The 17,758-nt window shown below is 49.4% G+C and overlaps 1 protein-coding gene across 1 annotated transcript in view; it reads left to right on the top strand.

The window, feature by feature from the left end:
* Positions 1–17,758, top strand: part of ATP1A1 (ATPase Na+/K+ transporting subunit alpha 1) — a 142,562-nt gene that overhangs the window by 90,085 nt on the left and 34,719 nt on the right. Inside the window, 2 exon segments of the mRNA XM_030203883.1 lie at positions 2,271–2,405; positions 10,292–10,484. Of these exon segments, the coding sequence (XP_030059743.1) occupies positions 2,271–2,405; positions 10,292–10,484 (328 nt within the window).

Raw genomic sequence — 17,758 nt, 5'->3', positions numbered from 1 at the left:
CAGCCTAGCATCCTTCTGGCCATGGCCACCATCTTGTCTGTTTCATCATCATGAGATCCTCAGACACCATCACCCCAAGGTCCCTCTCCTGAGCTGTCCTCATCAATCTCTTTTTTTTAATCTGGTACATCTCCTTTGGATTTCTGCACCCCAAGTGCATCACTCTACGTTTTTGCCTTTGACCATTCTTCTAATTTTTGGAGATCTCTTCTCATGGTTCTACTCTATTGGCTATCTTCATGTCATCCACAAAAAAACAAACTTTCTTCTAACCCTTCAGCAATGTCTTTCACAAATACATTAAACAGAATCTTCCCCAGTACTGACCCCTGAGGCACTTCAGTACTCGCCTTCCTTTCCATTAAGCAGATTGTCTACCACAACCCTCTGCCTCCTGTTGGTCAACCAGTTTCCAATCAGTTCACTTTGGGTCCTAAGTTCAGCCCTCTCAGATTATTCATGAGTCTTTTGTGAGGAACCATATCAAAGGCTTTGCTGAAATCCAAACAGATTACATCTAGCGCATGTCTTTCATCCAGTTTTTTGGTCACCCAATCAAAGATCAGATTAGTTTGACAGGGTTTTCCTTTGGTAAAGACATGTTGCCTTGGATCCTGCAACCTGTTGGAGTCTAGAAAGCTCTTTTCCTTGAGCAGTGATTCCATTTTTTTTTCTACCACCAATATGAGGCTTACTGGCCTGTAGTTTCCCACTTCTTCCCTATCCCCTCTTTTGTGAAGAGGGACCACATGCACTCATCTCCACTCCCACGGAACCTCTCCTGTCTCTAAAGGTCTTAAACAAATTTTTAAGAGGTCCCGCCAGGATTTCTGAATTCCCTCAGTATCCTGGAATGTATCCCATCCAGCCCCATAGCTTTGACCACTTCCAGATTTTTCAAGTTGTTTAGAAACACTTTTTTCCATGAACGGTGCAATATCCACTCCATTACCAGATACACCCTCGCAGCCGACCGTTGTCTTTCTCCAGGATTTTCTTCCACGAACACCGAAGAGAAGTATTTAGCACATTTGTTTTATCCTCATCACTCACCACATAGCTATTCTTGACACCTTTCAGTCTTCCAGTTCTATTCCTAGCTTTTCTCCTTTTCCTAGTATATCTGAAAAGGTCTCATCGCCTCTTTGTAGCCATTTTTTTCTTATGCCTGTGCTTTTGCTAGCTGTATTTTCCTCTTCACTTCTTTGAGTTTATTCTTGTAATCTTTCCACGATCCTCTTGTGTTCTTCTGTACTTCTTGAACACAGCCTCTTTTGCCTTATTTTTTTTCAGCCACTTGTTTAGAGAACCATATAGGCTTCCTGTTTCTCTTGTTTTACTTTCGTTGTACAAGATTTTAGCTTGTGCCACTGTGTTCTCCGAGGACAAGCAGACTGCTTGTTCTCACGACTGAGTGACGTCCACGGCAGCCCCCTCCAACCGGAAAAATCTTCTCGCGGGACATCACCCAGTCGTGAGAACAAGCAGCCTGCTGTCCTTGGAGAATACCTGCTATCATTCGCTTTTCCACATCTCCAATACCCACCCTTGCCTTCATCGCCTTCAGGTATTCCCCCATTTTAACAAAATCGGCACATCTGAAATCCAGTACTTTTGAGTTTTGTGCATCTGCAGTCTGCTTTCATTCTTGTGGTGATCACTATTGCCTAGAAGGGCACCCACCTGGACGTTTGTGAGCACATTCCTCCCTTTGCACCCATGCATCCTTCTGGTTTTGGCTATTGGCTTACAGTATCTACCTATTTGATGACTACCTTAAGATCGTATGATCATATCCGGATGTCGCACTTTCATGCTGAGAACCTGGGGAACTGGGTTCAATTCCCACTGCAGCTCCTTGTGACCCTGGACAAATTATTTAACCGTCCATTGCCCCAGGTACAAAAAACAAAACTTAGATTTGTGAGCCCACTAGGTATATACTATATGCAAACCACTTTGGTTGTACCCACAGAAAGGCAGTATCAAATTCATGACCCTTTGCTGTATTTAGTCTTTCCTCTGAATTTCCTTTATAGCTGAAATAGCATGACCCAGCTTTTCTTGAGTATTTAAAATCCTAGCTGTCAGACTGTAGATATTCCTCAGGGTTAATGATCCTTATGTTATTTACACCTAGCACATCTGATCCAACCCTGCTTAGGTCTTTCCTAATTTGTTGGAGGCTTTTTCTTAGAACAGACTTCGTAATCAATACACTTAAAATCCAAATGAAGTTGACTTAGTGTGTTTGTTTTCTTTTGTAACAGAGAGATGTTGCTGGTGATGCATCAGAGTCTGCCTTGCTGAAATGTATTGAGCTTTGCTGTGGCTCTGTCAAAGATATGAGAGAGAAAAATACTAAAGTGGCAGAAATCCCATTTAACTCCACCAACAAGTACCAGGTAAATATGTGATTCTGTCCTTTCTCCGAGGACAAGCAGGCTGCTTGTTCTCACTGATGGGTGACGTCCACGGCAGCCCCTCCAATCGGAATCTTCACTAGCAAAAGCCTTTGCTAGCCCTCGCGCGCCGATGCGCACCGCGCATGCACGGCCGTCTTCCTGCCTGAAACCGGCTCGTGCAGGCCAGTCTTCTTTTGTCCGCACTCAGTACGGTCGTGTTTACGCCGTTCGCGCCCCGAAAGTCGACCTCGCGCATCTTTTTTGGACTGCTACGAAAAAAAAACATTCGGAAGGAGACCTTTTCGGTCTGTTCCCCTTCCTATATTTCTAGTTTTGCCCCTTTAAGTTTTCTTTCGTCGTCGGGGTAGGCCCCTTGGAGGCCTCGGTTCGAAGTTTTTCTTCCCCTTTTTTGTGGTGCCATCTTCGCCATTACGAGTTTTGATCTCGCTGGCGCGATTTTTCCGCCCATGACATCGAAGTCTCCCAGCGGCTTCAAGAAGTGCACCCAGTGCGCCCGGGTAATCTCGCTCACTGATAGGCACGCGTCGTGTCTTCAGTGTCTGGGGGCTGGGCACTGCCTGCAGGCCTGTAGTCTGTGCTCTCTTTTACAAAAGCGGACTCAGGTAGCGAGATTGGCCCAGTGGAACGTTTTGTTCTCGGGCTCTTCGTCGGCATCGGCACCGGGAGTATCGAGTCCATCGACGTCGCCAGCGTCCAGACCTTCATCCTCGGCCGCGATTGCATCGAGTGCATCGAGGCATCGACCCTCTGCATCGGGGCTGAGACATCGGAAGGCTGCGTCGGCGTCAGTGGTACCGGGACCTCCTCGTCTGCTGATTTCGTCGGACGGTGGTGCTTCATCTGGAGTGCAGGTGAGGGCTGTCCATTCCCCTGCTGGTGGCGGTGAGCTTTCGGGTGGGTCTCCCCCTACCCTGAGGGCTCCTGCGGTACAGCCCCCCCGAGACCGACCTTCTTCGGCCTCGGCCCCGAGGAAGCGACGGTTGGATTCTACGTCCTCCTCGTCGGTGCCGGGAAGCTCCGGTGACATGCTTCGTCCCAAGAAGTCGAAGAAGCATCGACACCGGTCCCCTTCCCGTGTCGGCACCGAGAGCTCAGGGTCGCCGAGGGAGTCGGCACCCAGTAGGCATCGGCACGGAGAGGACCGCTCACCCTCTGTTCAAGAGGTGTCTTTGCGCTCCACTATGGACAGCCCGGAACAGCCTCCACGCCCGGAACAGACTCTGATATCGACACCTGCATCGGCTTCCATGTCTTTCTCCACAGCCGCTCTGCACGAGAGTCTCCGGGCCGTTCTCCCAGAGATCCTGGGAGAGCTGTTGCGCCCTTCCCCTCCGGTACCGTGAGGCTCCGGCTGGCCCCTTGCCCGGGGTGAGGTCTCCAACATCGGTGCCGCTTGCGGTACCGACTGCAGTAGCCTCCCAGGAAGGCTCCCCGACGACGTCGGCGGAGGGAGCTTCGCTGGTGCGGGCGAGGGAGTCTACCTCTCGACGCTCCCGCCGTGGTTCCACGGAGTCGAGCCGGGCACGGCTTCAGACACAGGTCCGCGAACTTGTCTGATACCGACGGTGAGGCCTCGTGGGAGGAGGAGGAGGAGGACATCAGATATTTCTCTGACGAGGAGTCTGATGGCCTACCTTCTGATCCCACTCCCTCTCCTGAAAGGCAGCTTTCTCCTCCCGAGAGTCTGTCTTTCGCTTCCTTTGTCCGGGAGATGTCTACGGCCATCCCCTTCCCGGTGGTTGTGGAGGACGAGCCCAGGGCTGAAATGTTTGAGCTCCTGGACTATCCTTCTCCACCTAAGGAAGCGTCCACAGTACCCATGCATCATGTCCTAAAAAAGACATTGCTGGCGAACTGGACCAAGCCACTAAGTAATCCTCACATTCCCAAGAAGATCGAGTCCCAGTACCGGATCCATGGGGACCCAGAGCTGATGCGCACTCAGTTGCCTCACGACTCTGGAGTTGTGGATTTGGCCCTAAAGAAGGCTAAGAGTTCTAGGGAGCATGCTTCGGCGCCCCCGGGCAAGGACTCTAGAACCTTAGACTCCTTTGGGAGGAAGGCCTACCATTCCTCTATGCTCGTGGCCAAAATTCAGTCTTAACAGCTCTACACGAGCATACACATGCGGAACAATGTGCGGCAGTTGGCGGGCTTGGTGGACAAGCTCCCCCCTGAGCAAGCCAAGCCATTTCAGGAGCTGGTCAGGCAGCTGAAGGCGTGCAGAAAATTCCTGGCCAGAGGGGTGTATGACACCTTTGATGTTGCGTCCAGGGCCGCTGCTCAAGGTGTGGTGATGCGCAGACTCTCATGGCTGCGTGCCTCCGACCTGGAGAATAGACTCCAGCAGCGGATTGCGGACTCGCCTTGCTGTGCGGATAACATTTTTAGAGAAAAAGTCGAGCAGGTGGTAGAGCAGCTCCACCAGCGGGATACCGCTTTCGACAAGTTCTCCCGCCGGCAGCCTTCAGCTTCTACCTCTACAGGTAGAAGATTTTTGGGGGAAGGAGGACTGTTCCCTACTCTTCTGGTAAGCGTAGGTACAACCCTCCTTCTCGACAGCCTGCGGCCCAGGCTAAGCCCCAGCGCACTCGCTCTCGTCAGCAGCGTGCGCCTCAGCAAGGCCCCTCGGCTCCCCAGCAAAAGCAAGGGACGAGCTTTTGGCTGGCTCCAGCAGAGCATAGCCGACATCCAACTGTCAGTGCCGGGCGACCTGCCAGTCGGAGGGAGGTTGAAAGTTTTTCACCAAAGATGGCCTCTCATAACCTCCGATCAGTGGGTTCTCCAAATAGTCCGGCAAGGATACACCCTCAATTTGGCCTCAAAACCTCCAAATTGTCCACCGGGATCTCAGTCTTACAGCTTCCAGCACAAGCAGGTACTTGCAGAGGAACTCTCCGCCTTTCTCAGCGCCAGTGCGGTCGAGCCCGTGCCATCCGGGCAAGAAGGGCTGGGATTCTATTCCAAGTACTTCCTTGTGGAAAAGAAAACAGGGGGGATGCGTCCCATCCTAGACCTAAGGGCCCTGAACAAATACAGTGGGGGAAATAAGTATTTGATCCCTTGCTGATTTTGTAAGTTTGCCCACTGACAAAGACATGAGCAGCCCATAATTGAAGGGTAGGTTATTGGTAACAGTGAGAGATAGCACATCACAAATTAAATCCGGAAAATCACATTGTGGAAAGTATATGAATTTATTTGCATTCTGCAGAGGGAAATAAGTATTTAATCCCTCTGGCAAACAAGACCTAATACTTGGTGGCAAAACCCTTGTTGGCAAGCACAGCGGTCAGACGTCTTCTGTAGTTGATGATGAGGTTTGCACACATGTCGGGAGGAATTTTGGTCCACTCCTCTTTGCAGATCATCTCTAAATCATTAAGAGTTCTGGGCTGTCGCTTGGCAACTCGCAGCTTCAGCTCCCTCCATAAGTTTTCAATGGGATTAAGGTCTGGTGACTGGCTAGACCACTCCATGACCCTAATGTGCTTCTTCCTGAGCCACTCCTTTGTTGCCTTGGCTGTATGTTTTGGGTCATTGTCGTGCTGGAAGACCCAGCCACGACCCATTTTTAAGGCCCTGGCGGAGGGAAGGAGGTTGTCACTCAGAATTGTACGGTACATGGCCCCATCCATTCTCCCATTGATGCGGTGAAGTAGTCCTGTGCCCTTAGCAGAGAAACACCCCCAAAACATAACATTTCCACCTCCATGCTTGACAGTGGGGACGGTGTTCTTTGGGTCATAGGCAGCATTTCTCTTCCTCCAAACACGGCGAGTTGAGTTCATGCCAAAGAGCTCAATTTTTGTCTCATCTGACCACAGCACCTTCTCCCAATCACTCTCGGCATCATCCAGGTGTTCACTGGCAAACTTCAGACGGGCCGTCACATGTGCCTTCCGGAGCAGGGGGACCTTGCGGGCACTGCAGGATTGCAATCCGTTATGTCGTAATGTGTTACCAATGGTTTTCGTGGTGACAGTGGTCCCAGCTGCCTTGAGATCATTGACAAGTTCCCCCCTTGTAGTTGTAGGCTGATTTCTAACCTTCCTCATGATCAAGGATACCCCACGAGGTGAGATTTTGCGTGGAGCCCCAGATCTTTGTCGATTGACAGTCATTTTGTACTTCTTCCATTTTCTTACTATGGCACCAACAGTTGTCTCCTTCTCGCCCAGCGTCTTACTGATGGTTTTGTAGCCCATTCCAGCCTTGTGCAGGTGTATGATCTTGTCCCTGACATCCTTAGACAGCTCCTTGCTCTTGGCCATTTTGTAGAGGTTAGAGTCTGACTGATTCACTGAGTCTGTGGACAGGTGTCTTTCATACAGGTGACCATTGCCGACAGCTGTCTGTCATGCAGGTAACGAGTTGATTTGGAGCATCTACCTGGTCTGTAGGGGCCAGATCTCTTACTGGTTGGTGGGGGATCAAATACTTATTTCCCTCTGCAGAATGCAAATAAATTCATATACTTTCCACAATGTGATTTTCCGGATTTAATTTGTGATGTGCTATCTCTCACTGTTACCAATAACCTACCCTTCAATTATGGGCTGCTCATGTCTTTGTCAGTGGGCAAACTTACAAAATCAGCAAGGGATCAAATACTTATTTCCCCCACTGTATCTGGTCAAAGAAAAGTTCAGGATGCTTTCCCTGGGCACCCTTCTCCCCATGATTCAGGAAAACGATTGGCTATGCTCTCTGGACTTGAAGGACGCCTACACACACATCCCGATACTGCCAGCTCACAGACAGTATCTGCGATTTCAGCTGGGCACACGTCACTTCCAGTACTGTGTGCTACCCTTTGGGCTCGCCTCTGTGCCCAGAGTGTTCACGAAGTGCTTGGCTGTAGTAGCAGCGGCACTTTGCAGACTGGGGGTACACGTGTTCCCATATCTCGACGATTGGCTGGTGAAGAACACATCCGAGGCAGGAGCTCTACAGTCCATGCAGATGACTATTCGCCTCCTGGAGCTACTGGGGTTTGTGATAAATTATCCAAAGTCCCACCTTCTTCCAGTGCAGAAACTCGAATTCATAGGAGCTCTGCTGGACTCTCGGACGGCTCGCGCCTATCTCCCAGAGACGAGAGCCAATAACTTGTTGTCCCTCGTCTCGCGGGTGCGAGCGTCCCAGCAGATCACAGCTCGGCAGATGTTGAGATTGCTGGGCCACATGGCCTCCACAGTTCATGTGACTCCCATGGCCCGCCTTCACATGAGATCTGCTCAATGGACCCTAGCTTCCCAGTGGTTTCAGGCTGCTGGGGATCTAGAAGACGTGATCCACCTGTCCACGAGTTTTCTCAAATCCCTGTATTGGTGGACGATTTGGTCCAATTTGACTCTGGGACGTCCTTTCCAAATTCTTCAGCCACAAAAAGTGCTGACCACGGATGCGTCTCTCCTGGGGTGGGGAGCTCATGTCGATGGGCTTCACACCCAAGGAAGCTGGTCCCCCCAGGAACGTGATCTGCAGATCAATCTCCTGGAGTTACGAGCGGTCTGGAACGCTCTGAAGGCTTTCAGAGATCGGCTGTCCCACCAAATTATCCAAATTCAGACAGACAACCAGGTTGCCATGTATTACATCAACAAGCAGGGGGGCACCGGATCTCGCCCCCTGTGTCAGGAAGCCGTCAGCATGTGGCTCTGGGCTCGCCGTCATGGCATGGTGCTCCAAGCCACATATCTGGCAGGCGTAAACAGTCTGGCCGACAGGTTGAGCAGGATTATGCAACCTCACGAGTGGTCGCTCAATTCCCGTGTAGTGCGACAGATCTTCCAGGTGTGGGGCACCCCCTTGGTAGATCTCTTCGCATCTCGAGCCAACCACAAAGTCCCTCAGTTCTGTTCCAGGCTTCAGGCCCACGGCAGACTGGCATCGGATGCCTTCCTCCTGGACTGGGGGGAGGGTCTGCTGTATGCTTATCCTCCCATACCTCTGGTGGGGAAGACTTTGTTGAAACTCAAGCAAGACCGAGGCACCATGATTCTGATTGCTCCTTTTTGGCCGCGTCAGATCTGGTTTCCTCTTCTTCTGGAGTTGTCCTCAGAAGAACCGTGGAGATTGGAGTGTTTTCCGACCCTCATCACACAGGACGAGGGGGCGCTTCTGCATCCCAACCTCCAATCTCTGGCTCTCACGGCCTGGATGTTGAGAGCGTAGACTTTGCCTCTTTGGGTCTGTCAGAGGGTGTCTCCCGCATCTTGCTTGCTTCCAGGAAAGATTCCACTAAGAGGAGTTACTTCTTTCTATGGAGGAGGTTTGCCGTCTGGTGTGACAGCAAGACCCTAGATCCTCGCTCTTGTCCTACACAGACCCTGCTTGAATACCTTCTGCACTTGTCTGAGTCTGGTCTCAAGACCAGCTCTGTAAGGGTTCACCTTAGTGCAATCAGTGCATACCATTACCGTGTGGAAGGTAAGCCGATCTCGGGACAGCCTTTAGTTGTTTGCTTTTGTCAAAGCCCCCTGTCAAGCCTCCTACAGTGTCATGGGATCTCAATGTCGTTCTCACCCAGCTGATGAAACCTCCTTTTGAGCCTCTGAACTCCTGCCATCTGAAGTACTTGACCTGGAAGGTCATTTTCTTGGTGGCAGTTACTTCAGCTCGTAGAGTCAGTGAGCTTCAGGCCCTGGTAGCCCAGGCCCCTTACACCAAATTTCATCATAACAGAGTAGTCCTCCGCACTCACCCTAAGTTCTTGCCAAAGGTTGTGTCGGAGTTCCATCTGAACCAGTCAATTGTCTTGCCAACATTCTTTCCCCGTCCTCATTCCTGCCCTGCTGAACGTCAGCTGCACACATTGGACTGCAAGAGAGCATTGGCCTTTTATCTGGAGCGGACACAGCCCAACAGACAGTCCGCCCAATTGTTTGTTTCTTTTGATCCCAAAAGGAGGGGAGTGGCTGTGGGGAAACGCACCATATCCAATTGGCTAGCAGATTGCATTTCCTTCACTTACGCCCAGGCTGGGCTGGCTCTTGAGGGTCATGTCACGGCTCATAATGTTAGAGCCATGGCAGCGTCGGTAGCCCACTTGAAGTCAGCCACTATTGAAGAGATTTGCAAAGCTGCGACGTGGTCATCTGTCCACACATTCACATCTCATTACTGCCTGCAGCAGGATACCCGACGCGACAGTCGGTTCGGGCAGTCAGTGCTTCAGAATCTGTTCGGGGTTTAGAATCCAACTCCACCCCCTTAGGCCCATGTTTTTTTGTTCCAGGCTACACTCTCAGTTAGTTGGAAAAATTGTTAGGTCAATCTCAGTTATGTCTTCGCCGTTGCGAGGTCCAATTGACCATGTTTGTTGTTTTGAGTGAGCCTGGGGGCTAGGGATACCCCATCAGTGAGAACAAGCAGCCTGCTTGTCCTCGGAGAAAGCGAATGCTACATATCTGTAGAAGGTATTCTCCGAGGACAGCAGGCTGATTGTTCTCACAAACCCGCCCGCCTCCCCTTTGGAGTTGTGTCTTCCCTTCTCTTTGTCTTGCTACATATGAGACTGGCCGGCACGAGCCGGTTTCGGGCGGGAAGATGGCCGCGCATGCGCGGTGCGCATCGGCGCGCGAGGGCTAGCAAAGGCTTTTGCTAGTGAAGATTCCGATTGGAGGGGCTGTCGTGGACGTCACCCATCAGTGAGAACAATCAGCCTGGTGTCCTCGGAGAATACCTTCTACAGGTATGTAGCATTCGCTTTGGGAGAAGGAGATGGAGTGCAGCATTGATCTAAATAGTTTCTAATGGGTGGTTCTAAAAGCTTGTTTGCTTTTGGAGGTAACTCAAGTTTAGAGGGGTTTTTTTTTGTCCTATTAGAGAACATCAACCTCATGTCCTTGTTTTTCCAGCTGTCAGTCCACAAGAATGCCAACCCGTCTGAGTCCCGGTACCTGCTAGTCATGAAGGGTGCTCCTGAGAGAATCCTTGACCGGTGCTCCACTATCCTTCTGCAGGGCAAGGAACAGCCTCTGGATGAGGAGCTGAAAGATGCTTTTCAGAATGCTTACCTTGAGTTAGGAGGCCTGGGGGAGAGAGTGTTGGGTATGTACAATTTTACTGCTGGTGTGAAGAGCAAGGAGAAGCTAAATTTTACTATAGAAAAACTTGACTTTCTGTATGAATGTGGTGCTGGTATATCAGCACAGTTAAGAGCTTAATTTAGACAGGAGGCATTATCATGGTGGTTGGTGAAGAGGACATTTCACATTCAGGTGACTTCAGCCAGATGTGGACTTGAGCTCACTTGAGCAACTTGGAATCCTGAATAGCCTACATAGAGCAAGGTACTCCCAACTAGTAGAAAGGCCTACCAAGGAGAGACTACATGTGGTCTGCAGAAATGGAAGTATTAATACTGTTTATCATGAAGTATCTGTGTGGTTCCATATTAAACATCAGAGAATTCAAGCTGAGGGTCCTAGACTTTGAGAATGAATTTCAAATGGCGATAGGTAAAATATATAAAAGGAGAAAGCGTGGAACTCTAGTAGCAATCAGGTTGAGCAGTTGTAATGTAATACAGTCCTGTGCTGTTTGTGAAACTTTGAGAACAAAGGGGTGCTTGTAGGCTCAGGAGATGGAGAGAAGTCCGTAGGAGAACTTGTGGAAAGAAATTGGGAAAGAGCTTGGCTGTGGGAGTGGGAAAGACTCAGTGCAACACAGGATTTTTTTTTCTTGTGTGCAGTGATAGCATTGAGGCATCATGTTGGTGCAGAAGCTTCATAACAGCCAGATGGAAGTGTGTGAGATTTTGTGTACATATGAGAGGTGAGCAGGGTAGACAGTAGCTTGAGGCATTTGCTCCTAGAAGTGTTCAGACTGATATAAGCCTTGTTACCTAGTGTAAAATATTAAAATAACTCTAAGAATACTGAAATAATCTGTTTTAATGTAAAACAATTATAGCAATTGCTTATGCATAATTTTCACTATTCTGGCACGATTCCCTGTGGTGTGTGACTTGTCATGTCATTTCTTTATATAATCACTCTGATTTTCCATGGTTTTAGTTGCAACTGAATAGTGAGCTCACTTATGAGAGACCAGTCGTATGATTTCAACTGGGAGCAGATGTTTATCCTCAGAAATTTTGATACTGTACAGCACTGCATAGCTGTAATTTGGATAAAATTAACCAGTTGATTGATACCAAGGGTTCTAGGTCAGTTCCCACCAGACAGTTCCCACCTATAACCCAAAAAATAGGAAACACACAAGGCAAGTAATCTCCCTCCTTTTTCTCTTCCACAACATTTCCTCCCCCACAACATTATCTTTTACACATCCCTTTCCCCTTCCAGACATGAATTAGGTTTCAACCTAATTCTTGTTTAATCCGGGATCTAAATGTCATAAATAAGCAAATAAATAGATAACCAACTGAAGTTCATGTGGGGGGGCAATTACCCCTACCCACACACACCCAAACTAGATTTCAACCTAATTCATTTTTATCTGGGAGCTAAATATCTTAAATAAGTAAATAAATAGGTAAATACAAACTGAAGTTCATGGGGGAGAGACAATACCCCCCTACACACACACACACTCCCCAAACTAGGTTTGAACCTAATTCAGTCCCTCAAAACGATTCACTGATTATAATTTATAACAAATGACTACTCTACCTATGCCCCCCCCCCCCCCCCCAATAAGTTTCAACCTAATTCATGTTTAATCTGGGAACTAAATGTCATAAATAAATAGATTCAAACTGCAGTTCCCAAACTAGGTTTTAACCTAATTCAGCCCTCAAAATGACACACTGATTACGTTTTATAACAAATTACTACTCTACCTATGAAAAGTTATTCTGTTATGTCCTCTGTGTACATCCGTATGCTGCTCTTTCTTGTTCCAGACCTGATACAAGAAAGAAGCTGCAGTGGGTTAAAAAGGGAAAAAAAAAAAAAGGCTAGGGAGGGTGGGAAATGACGGGGGGTGGGGGAAGAAGTCCTTGGTGGGGAATTGTTGTGGGGGGGGGGGTGGAATTGGTAGGTGGGAACTGTCTAGGTGGGACCTTGCCTGATACTGATACCAAGTATATACCGTGTTTCCCCGAAAATAAAACAGTCTTATATTAATTTTTGCCCTCAAAAATGCGTTAGGTCTTATTTTCAGGGGCTGTCTTATTTTTGGGGGAAACATCGGGGTTGGCCCACCCGCCCTCCGTCGCTCCCGGAACTAAGCTTAAACGCCTCCTTTCACCTTCGCAGCAAGCAGCAGCAGGGCAGGCCACTTCTTCCTTCCGTGTCCCGCCCTCGCCTGACGTGATGTCCGCGAGGGCGGGGCATGGAAGGAAGGAGAGGTCTGCCCTGCTGCTGCTTGCTGCGAAGGTGAAAGGAGGCGTTTAAGCTTAGTTCCGGGAGCGACGGAGAGTGGGTGGAGTGGGGGCCCAGCGACCTCGAATGGGGGGGTGGCGGCCCGGGGGCGGCCTTATCCGGCTCTCAGCAGCCCTGCTTTCAAACAAAAATTTGCTAGGTCTTACTTTCGGGGGAGGCCTTATATCTACCAATTCAGGAAAACCTCTACTAGGTCTTATTTTCGGGGGATGTCTTACTTTCGGGGAAACAGGGTAGTATCAACTCCTGGGGGAAATTTGCATAAATTCTGCACATTCCATTTGTAATTTTGTGTGTTTGATTTCCCCCAGCATAAGTAAAGTGCCAGAGTATAAAGCAAATTAAATGTATAAATACTTTTACATGAATTTTCAAAACAAATCTTAGAAACCATATGTAGGAGGAAGAGACATCACTGTGCCAAATGGAAGCTTAATCCTGTGGCTCCTCACCATCACTGGAAAATCAGTGTCTTAGCTAAATTTTTATTACCTTTTTTTTTTTTTACCAAAACAGGGTAAATTGTAGTTCTCTGAGGACAACAGGCTGCATTATTCTCACACGTGGGTCGATGTCTGCGTCGGCCTGGGAACCAGCATTTTGCCATAGCAAAGACCAAAAAAACTTTGCTAGAGTCTTCTGGTGCGTGTGCAGACTGACTTCCCACCCACTGCATGAGCACATACCTCAGTTACTTTTTTTTCTGTGTATGACTAGGTGCGGTAGGTTCCTCCTGTGCTTCTCGTACTGGCCTGGGAAAGTTTTTCTGTGAGCGATTTCCCCCCCCCCCCCCCCCCCCCCTTCGTTTTTCCTGTACGTTTGTTTTCTTTAAAAAAAAAAAAAAAAAAGTTTGTTTCCTTTTGTGTAAATCCTTAATCTTTTTCCTCATTTATAAGTTCCTTTCTTTTTCGAAGCGGACGGGTTTCTCCTCCTTTTTGTGCCCTTTTTATTGACACAATCGAGTCTTTTGATTTCACTGGAGCCATTTTTCCTTCCATGTCATCGAAGACCCAGTGTCTTCAAACGTTGTACTCGATGCAACTGGACCATCTCAGGTACCAATACCCATTCCTGGTGTATTCAGTGCCTTGGGCCTGACAACAGCCCAGCTACTTGTGCTCTGTGTTTTCGTATGAAGAAGCGGACCCAAGTAGCTTGAGAAGCCCAACGCAAGGAACTTTTTTGGGCTCAGTCCGGTCCTTTGGCATCAGTACCGAGGTCGACGACTTCGACATCGAGGGACGCATCGACGTCAGGAGCAGAGGTAATGGCTGCTGAGAGGCTAAGTCGCGCTGGGAGTAGTGAGGTGTCGAGTGGGTCTCCACCTGTCTCGAGACCTGCTATGCAGGCCCCCCCGGGACCAACCATCATCTGACCTGACCCCGAGGAGACGTGAGGATTCCATATTGTCCTCGTTGGTACCAAGGAGTCTGTGACGGGCATCAAGCGAAGGCGAAGAAGCACAGTCATAGTAACATAGTAGATGACGGCAGAAAAAGACCTGCACGGTCCATCCAGTCTGCCCAAGAAGATAAATTCATATGTGCTACTTTTTTATTTGTACTGTCCTCTTCAGGGCACAGACTGTATAAGTCTGGCCAGCCCTAACCCCACCTCCCACCACCAGCTCTGGCACAGGCTGTATAAGTCTGCCCAGCACTATCCTCGCCTCCCAACTACCAGTCTTGCCTCCCACCACCAGCTCTGGCACAGACCGTATAAGTCTGCCCAGCACTATCCCTGCCTCCCACCACCGGCTCTGGCACAGACCGTATAAGTCTGCCCAGCACTAGCCCCGCCTCCCAACCACCAGCCCCGGCACAGACCATATAAGTCTGCCCAGCACTAGCCCCGCCTCCCAACCACCAGCTCTGCCACCCATTCTAGGCTAAGCTCCTGAGGATCCCTTCCTTCTGCACAGGATTCCTTTGTTTATCCCACGTATGTTTGAATTCCGTTACCGTTTTCATCTCCACCACCTCCCGCGGGAGGGCATTCCAAGCATCCACCACCCTCTCCGTGAAAAAATACTTCCTGACATACTTCTTGAGTCTGCCCCCCTTCAATCTCATATCATGCCCTCTCGTTCTACCACCTTCCCATCTCCGGAAAAGGTTTGTTTGCGGATTAATACCTTTCAAATATTTGAACGTCTGTGTCATATCACCCCTGTTCCTCCTTTCCTCCAGGGTATATGTGTTCAGGTCCGCAAGTCTCTCCTCATACGTCTTGTAACGCAAATTCCATACCATCCTCGTAGCTTTTCTTTGCACCGCTTCAATTCTTTTTACATCCTTAGCAAGATACAGCCTCCAAAACTGAACACAATACTCCAGGTGGGGCCTCACCAACGACTTGTACAGGGGCATCAACACCTCTTTTCTTCTGCTGGTCACACCTCTCTCTATACAGCCTAGTAACCTCCTAGCTACGGCCACCGCCTTGTCACACTATTTCATCGCCTTCAGATCCTCAGATACTATCACCCCAAGATCCCTCTCCCCATCCATACCTAGCAGACTCTCACCGCCTAACACATATGCCTCTTTTGGATTTCTACTCCCTAAGTGCATCACTTTGCATTTCTTCGCATTGAATTTTTGTTGCCAAACCTTAGACCATTCTTCTAGCTTTTTCAGATCCTTTTTCATGTTTTCCACTCCCTCCGGGGTGTCCACTGTGTTACAAATCTTAGTATCATCCGCAAATAGGCAAACTTTACCTTCTAACTCTTCGGCAATGTCACTCACAAATATATTGAACAGAATCGGCCCCAATCCCTGAGGCACTCCACTACTCACCTTTCCCTCCTCTGAGCGAACTCCATTCACCACCACCCTCTGGCGCCTGTCCGTCAACCAGTTCCTAATCCAGTCACTGATCTTCGACACATGGTGCCAGGAGCTCTGGGGCGTCTTAAGGATTCGGCACCCGAGAAGCGTCAGGGCCGAGAGGATCGCTCCCCCTCCATACAGGAGGTGCCGATGCGTGGGCCTCTTGGCAGCCCGGTACCTGCTCCTGAACCTCGGCAGATTATGCCTCCGGTTGCTCCACTGGCCCTGCAGTCTTCTCCGATGGCGGCTCTTGATGAGTACATCGGGGCCCTGCTTCCAGAACTGCTGCGCCAGTCTGCTTCGGTGTCGGGGGTGCTTGTGCCTTCTGTGCTGTCTGCTGCAACGGCATCTGGCCCTTCACCTGTGGAGAGGTCCCCGTCCCCGGTGTTGGCTGCCACCCAGGTCTACTCCCCTTCGACATCGGTGGAGGAAGCTTCACCGCAGTCCATGCAGGCGTCTGCTTCTGAACATCGCCATTGAGGACATCGTTCCTCAGCATCAAGGCAGGCTCAGTCTGAGTTTCCTTAGGGAAATGCTGAAGAGGAGCGTTCATGATAGTTAGAGGAAGATCCCAGATACTTTTCCTCCGATGAGTCTTTTGGGATTCCCTTGAACCTTCCCCTCCACCTGGAAGGAGACTCTCTCTTCCTGGGAGCCTCTCTTTTTACATCTTTTTGTCTAGGAAACGGCTACTGCTTATCCATTCCCTATGACGGTGGAGGATGAGCTCGGGGCTGAGATGCTCGATGTCTTGGATTATCCCTCTCCACCTAAGGAGGCTGTGACGGCTCCTTTGCATAAGGTACTCAAAGAAGGCCTTATGCGAAACTGGTCGTTCCTCTGTCTGCTCCCGTGATCCCGAAGAAGACTGATTCCCAGTATCGGATCCGCGGTGAACCTGGGTTGATGAGGTCTCAGTTACCACACAATTCCGTGGTGGTGGACTTCGCACTCAAAAGAGCCAAGAGTACTAGGGACTATGCCTCGGCACCCCCAGGCAGAGAAGATAGGACCTTGGACTCTTTAAGAGAAAGTCGTATCAGGCCGCTATGTTCTCTGCCCATATCCAATCTTACCAGCTCTTCACGAGCATTCACTTGCGGAACTCGGTGAGGTAGCTGTCTACCTTGGTCGATGCCCTCCCTCCAGAGCAGGCCGAGCCGTTTCACCATGTGGTCAGATAGCAGAAGTCGTGTCGTAAATTCCTGGCCAGGGGTTCTTATGATACTTTTGATGTGGCATCCGGAATCGCTGATCGGGGTATAGCGATGCACAGACTCTCATGACTGCATGTCTCTGACCAGGATCATTCGGTCCAGCAGAGGATGGCGGATGTACCTTGCCGGGGGAATAACCTTTTTTGAAGAGAAGGTAGGAAGACCTTGTAGACCAGATCAAGAAGCATAATGATGCTATGGATTCTCTCTCTCTCGCAAGGTGCCTTCTGCTACAACCTCCTCAACTAGGAGGTTTTTTGGTGGGAAGTGAAGCATAGGCGCCGACTCCGTGGGTGCTGTGGGTGCTCGAGCACCCCCAATATTTTACGCACCCGAAGTTTCCTTGCAGCCCAGCCATAATTTTAAAAGTCCCTCCCTCCGTCCGAATTTTAAAAGCCCTCTTCTTACCTTGTCAGTGAAACTTCAGCCTTCCCTTCTGTCACTCAGCTCTGGTCCCGCCCATGTGTAAACAGGAAATGAAGGGCGGGACCAGAGTCAAGAGACAGAAGGGAAGGCTGAAGTTTCACTGACGAGGTAAGAAGAGGGCTTTTAAAATTTGGATGGACTTGCACTTGCTCACATTAAACATCATCTGAGGAGTATTACAGCCATTATCCCTATAGAACTCTATGTTGTATTAAATAGACATTGGGAAAACAAACACCTCCCGGTTGTGAAGAACGAGAGGAGTTTGCCAAACGCATCTTGCAGTTTGGAATGGAGCTGGCTGTATCTTTTTTTTCCCATTTCTCATCACCTTTTTTTTTTTATCAGTCTGTTTTCCACTGTATAAAATTCCTTTTTAGCTACGTCCTTTCTAAGGAGACCTTTTAGTTTATGTAAACTGATTCCACGTGCCCCAAGGAATTATTCTTTACACATTTCCTAACATTTCAGCCATCAATTTTATCAATAAGAGAGAC

This window comes from Microcaecilia unicolor, chromosome 5 (genome assembly GCF_901765095.1).
Source record: "Microcaecilia unicolor chromosome 5, aMicUni1.1, whole genome shotgun sequence".
In the NCBI taxonomy this organism is placed as follows: Eukaryota; Metazoa; Chordata; class Amphibia; order Gymnophiona; family Siphonopidae; genus Microcaecilia; species Microcaecilia unicolor.
Note: the sequence above shows the minus strand (reverse complement) of the source record. Positions and strands in the feature narration are given on the sequence as shown.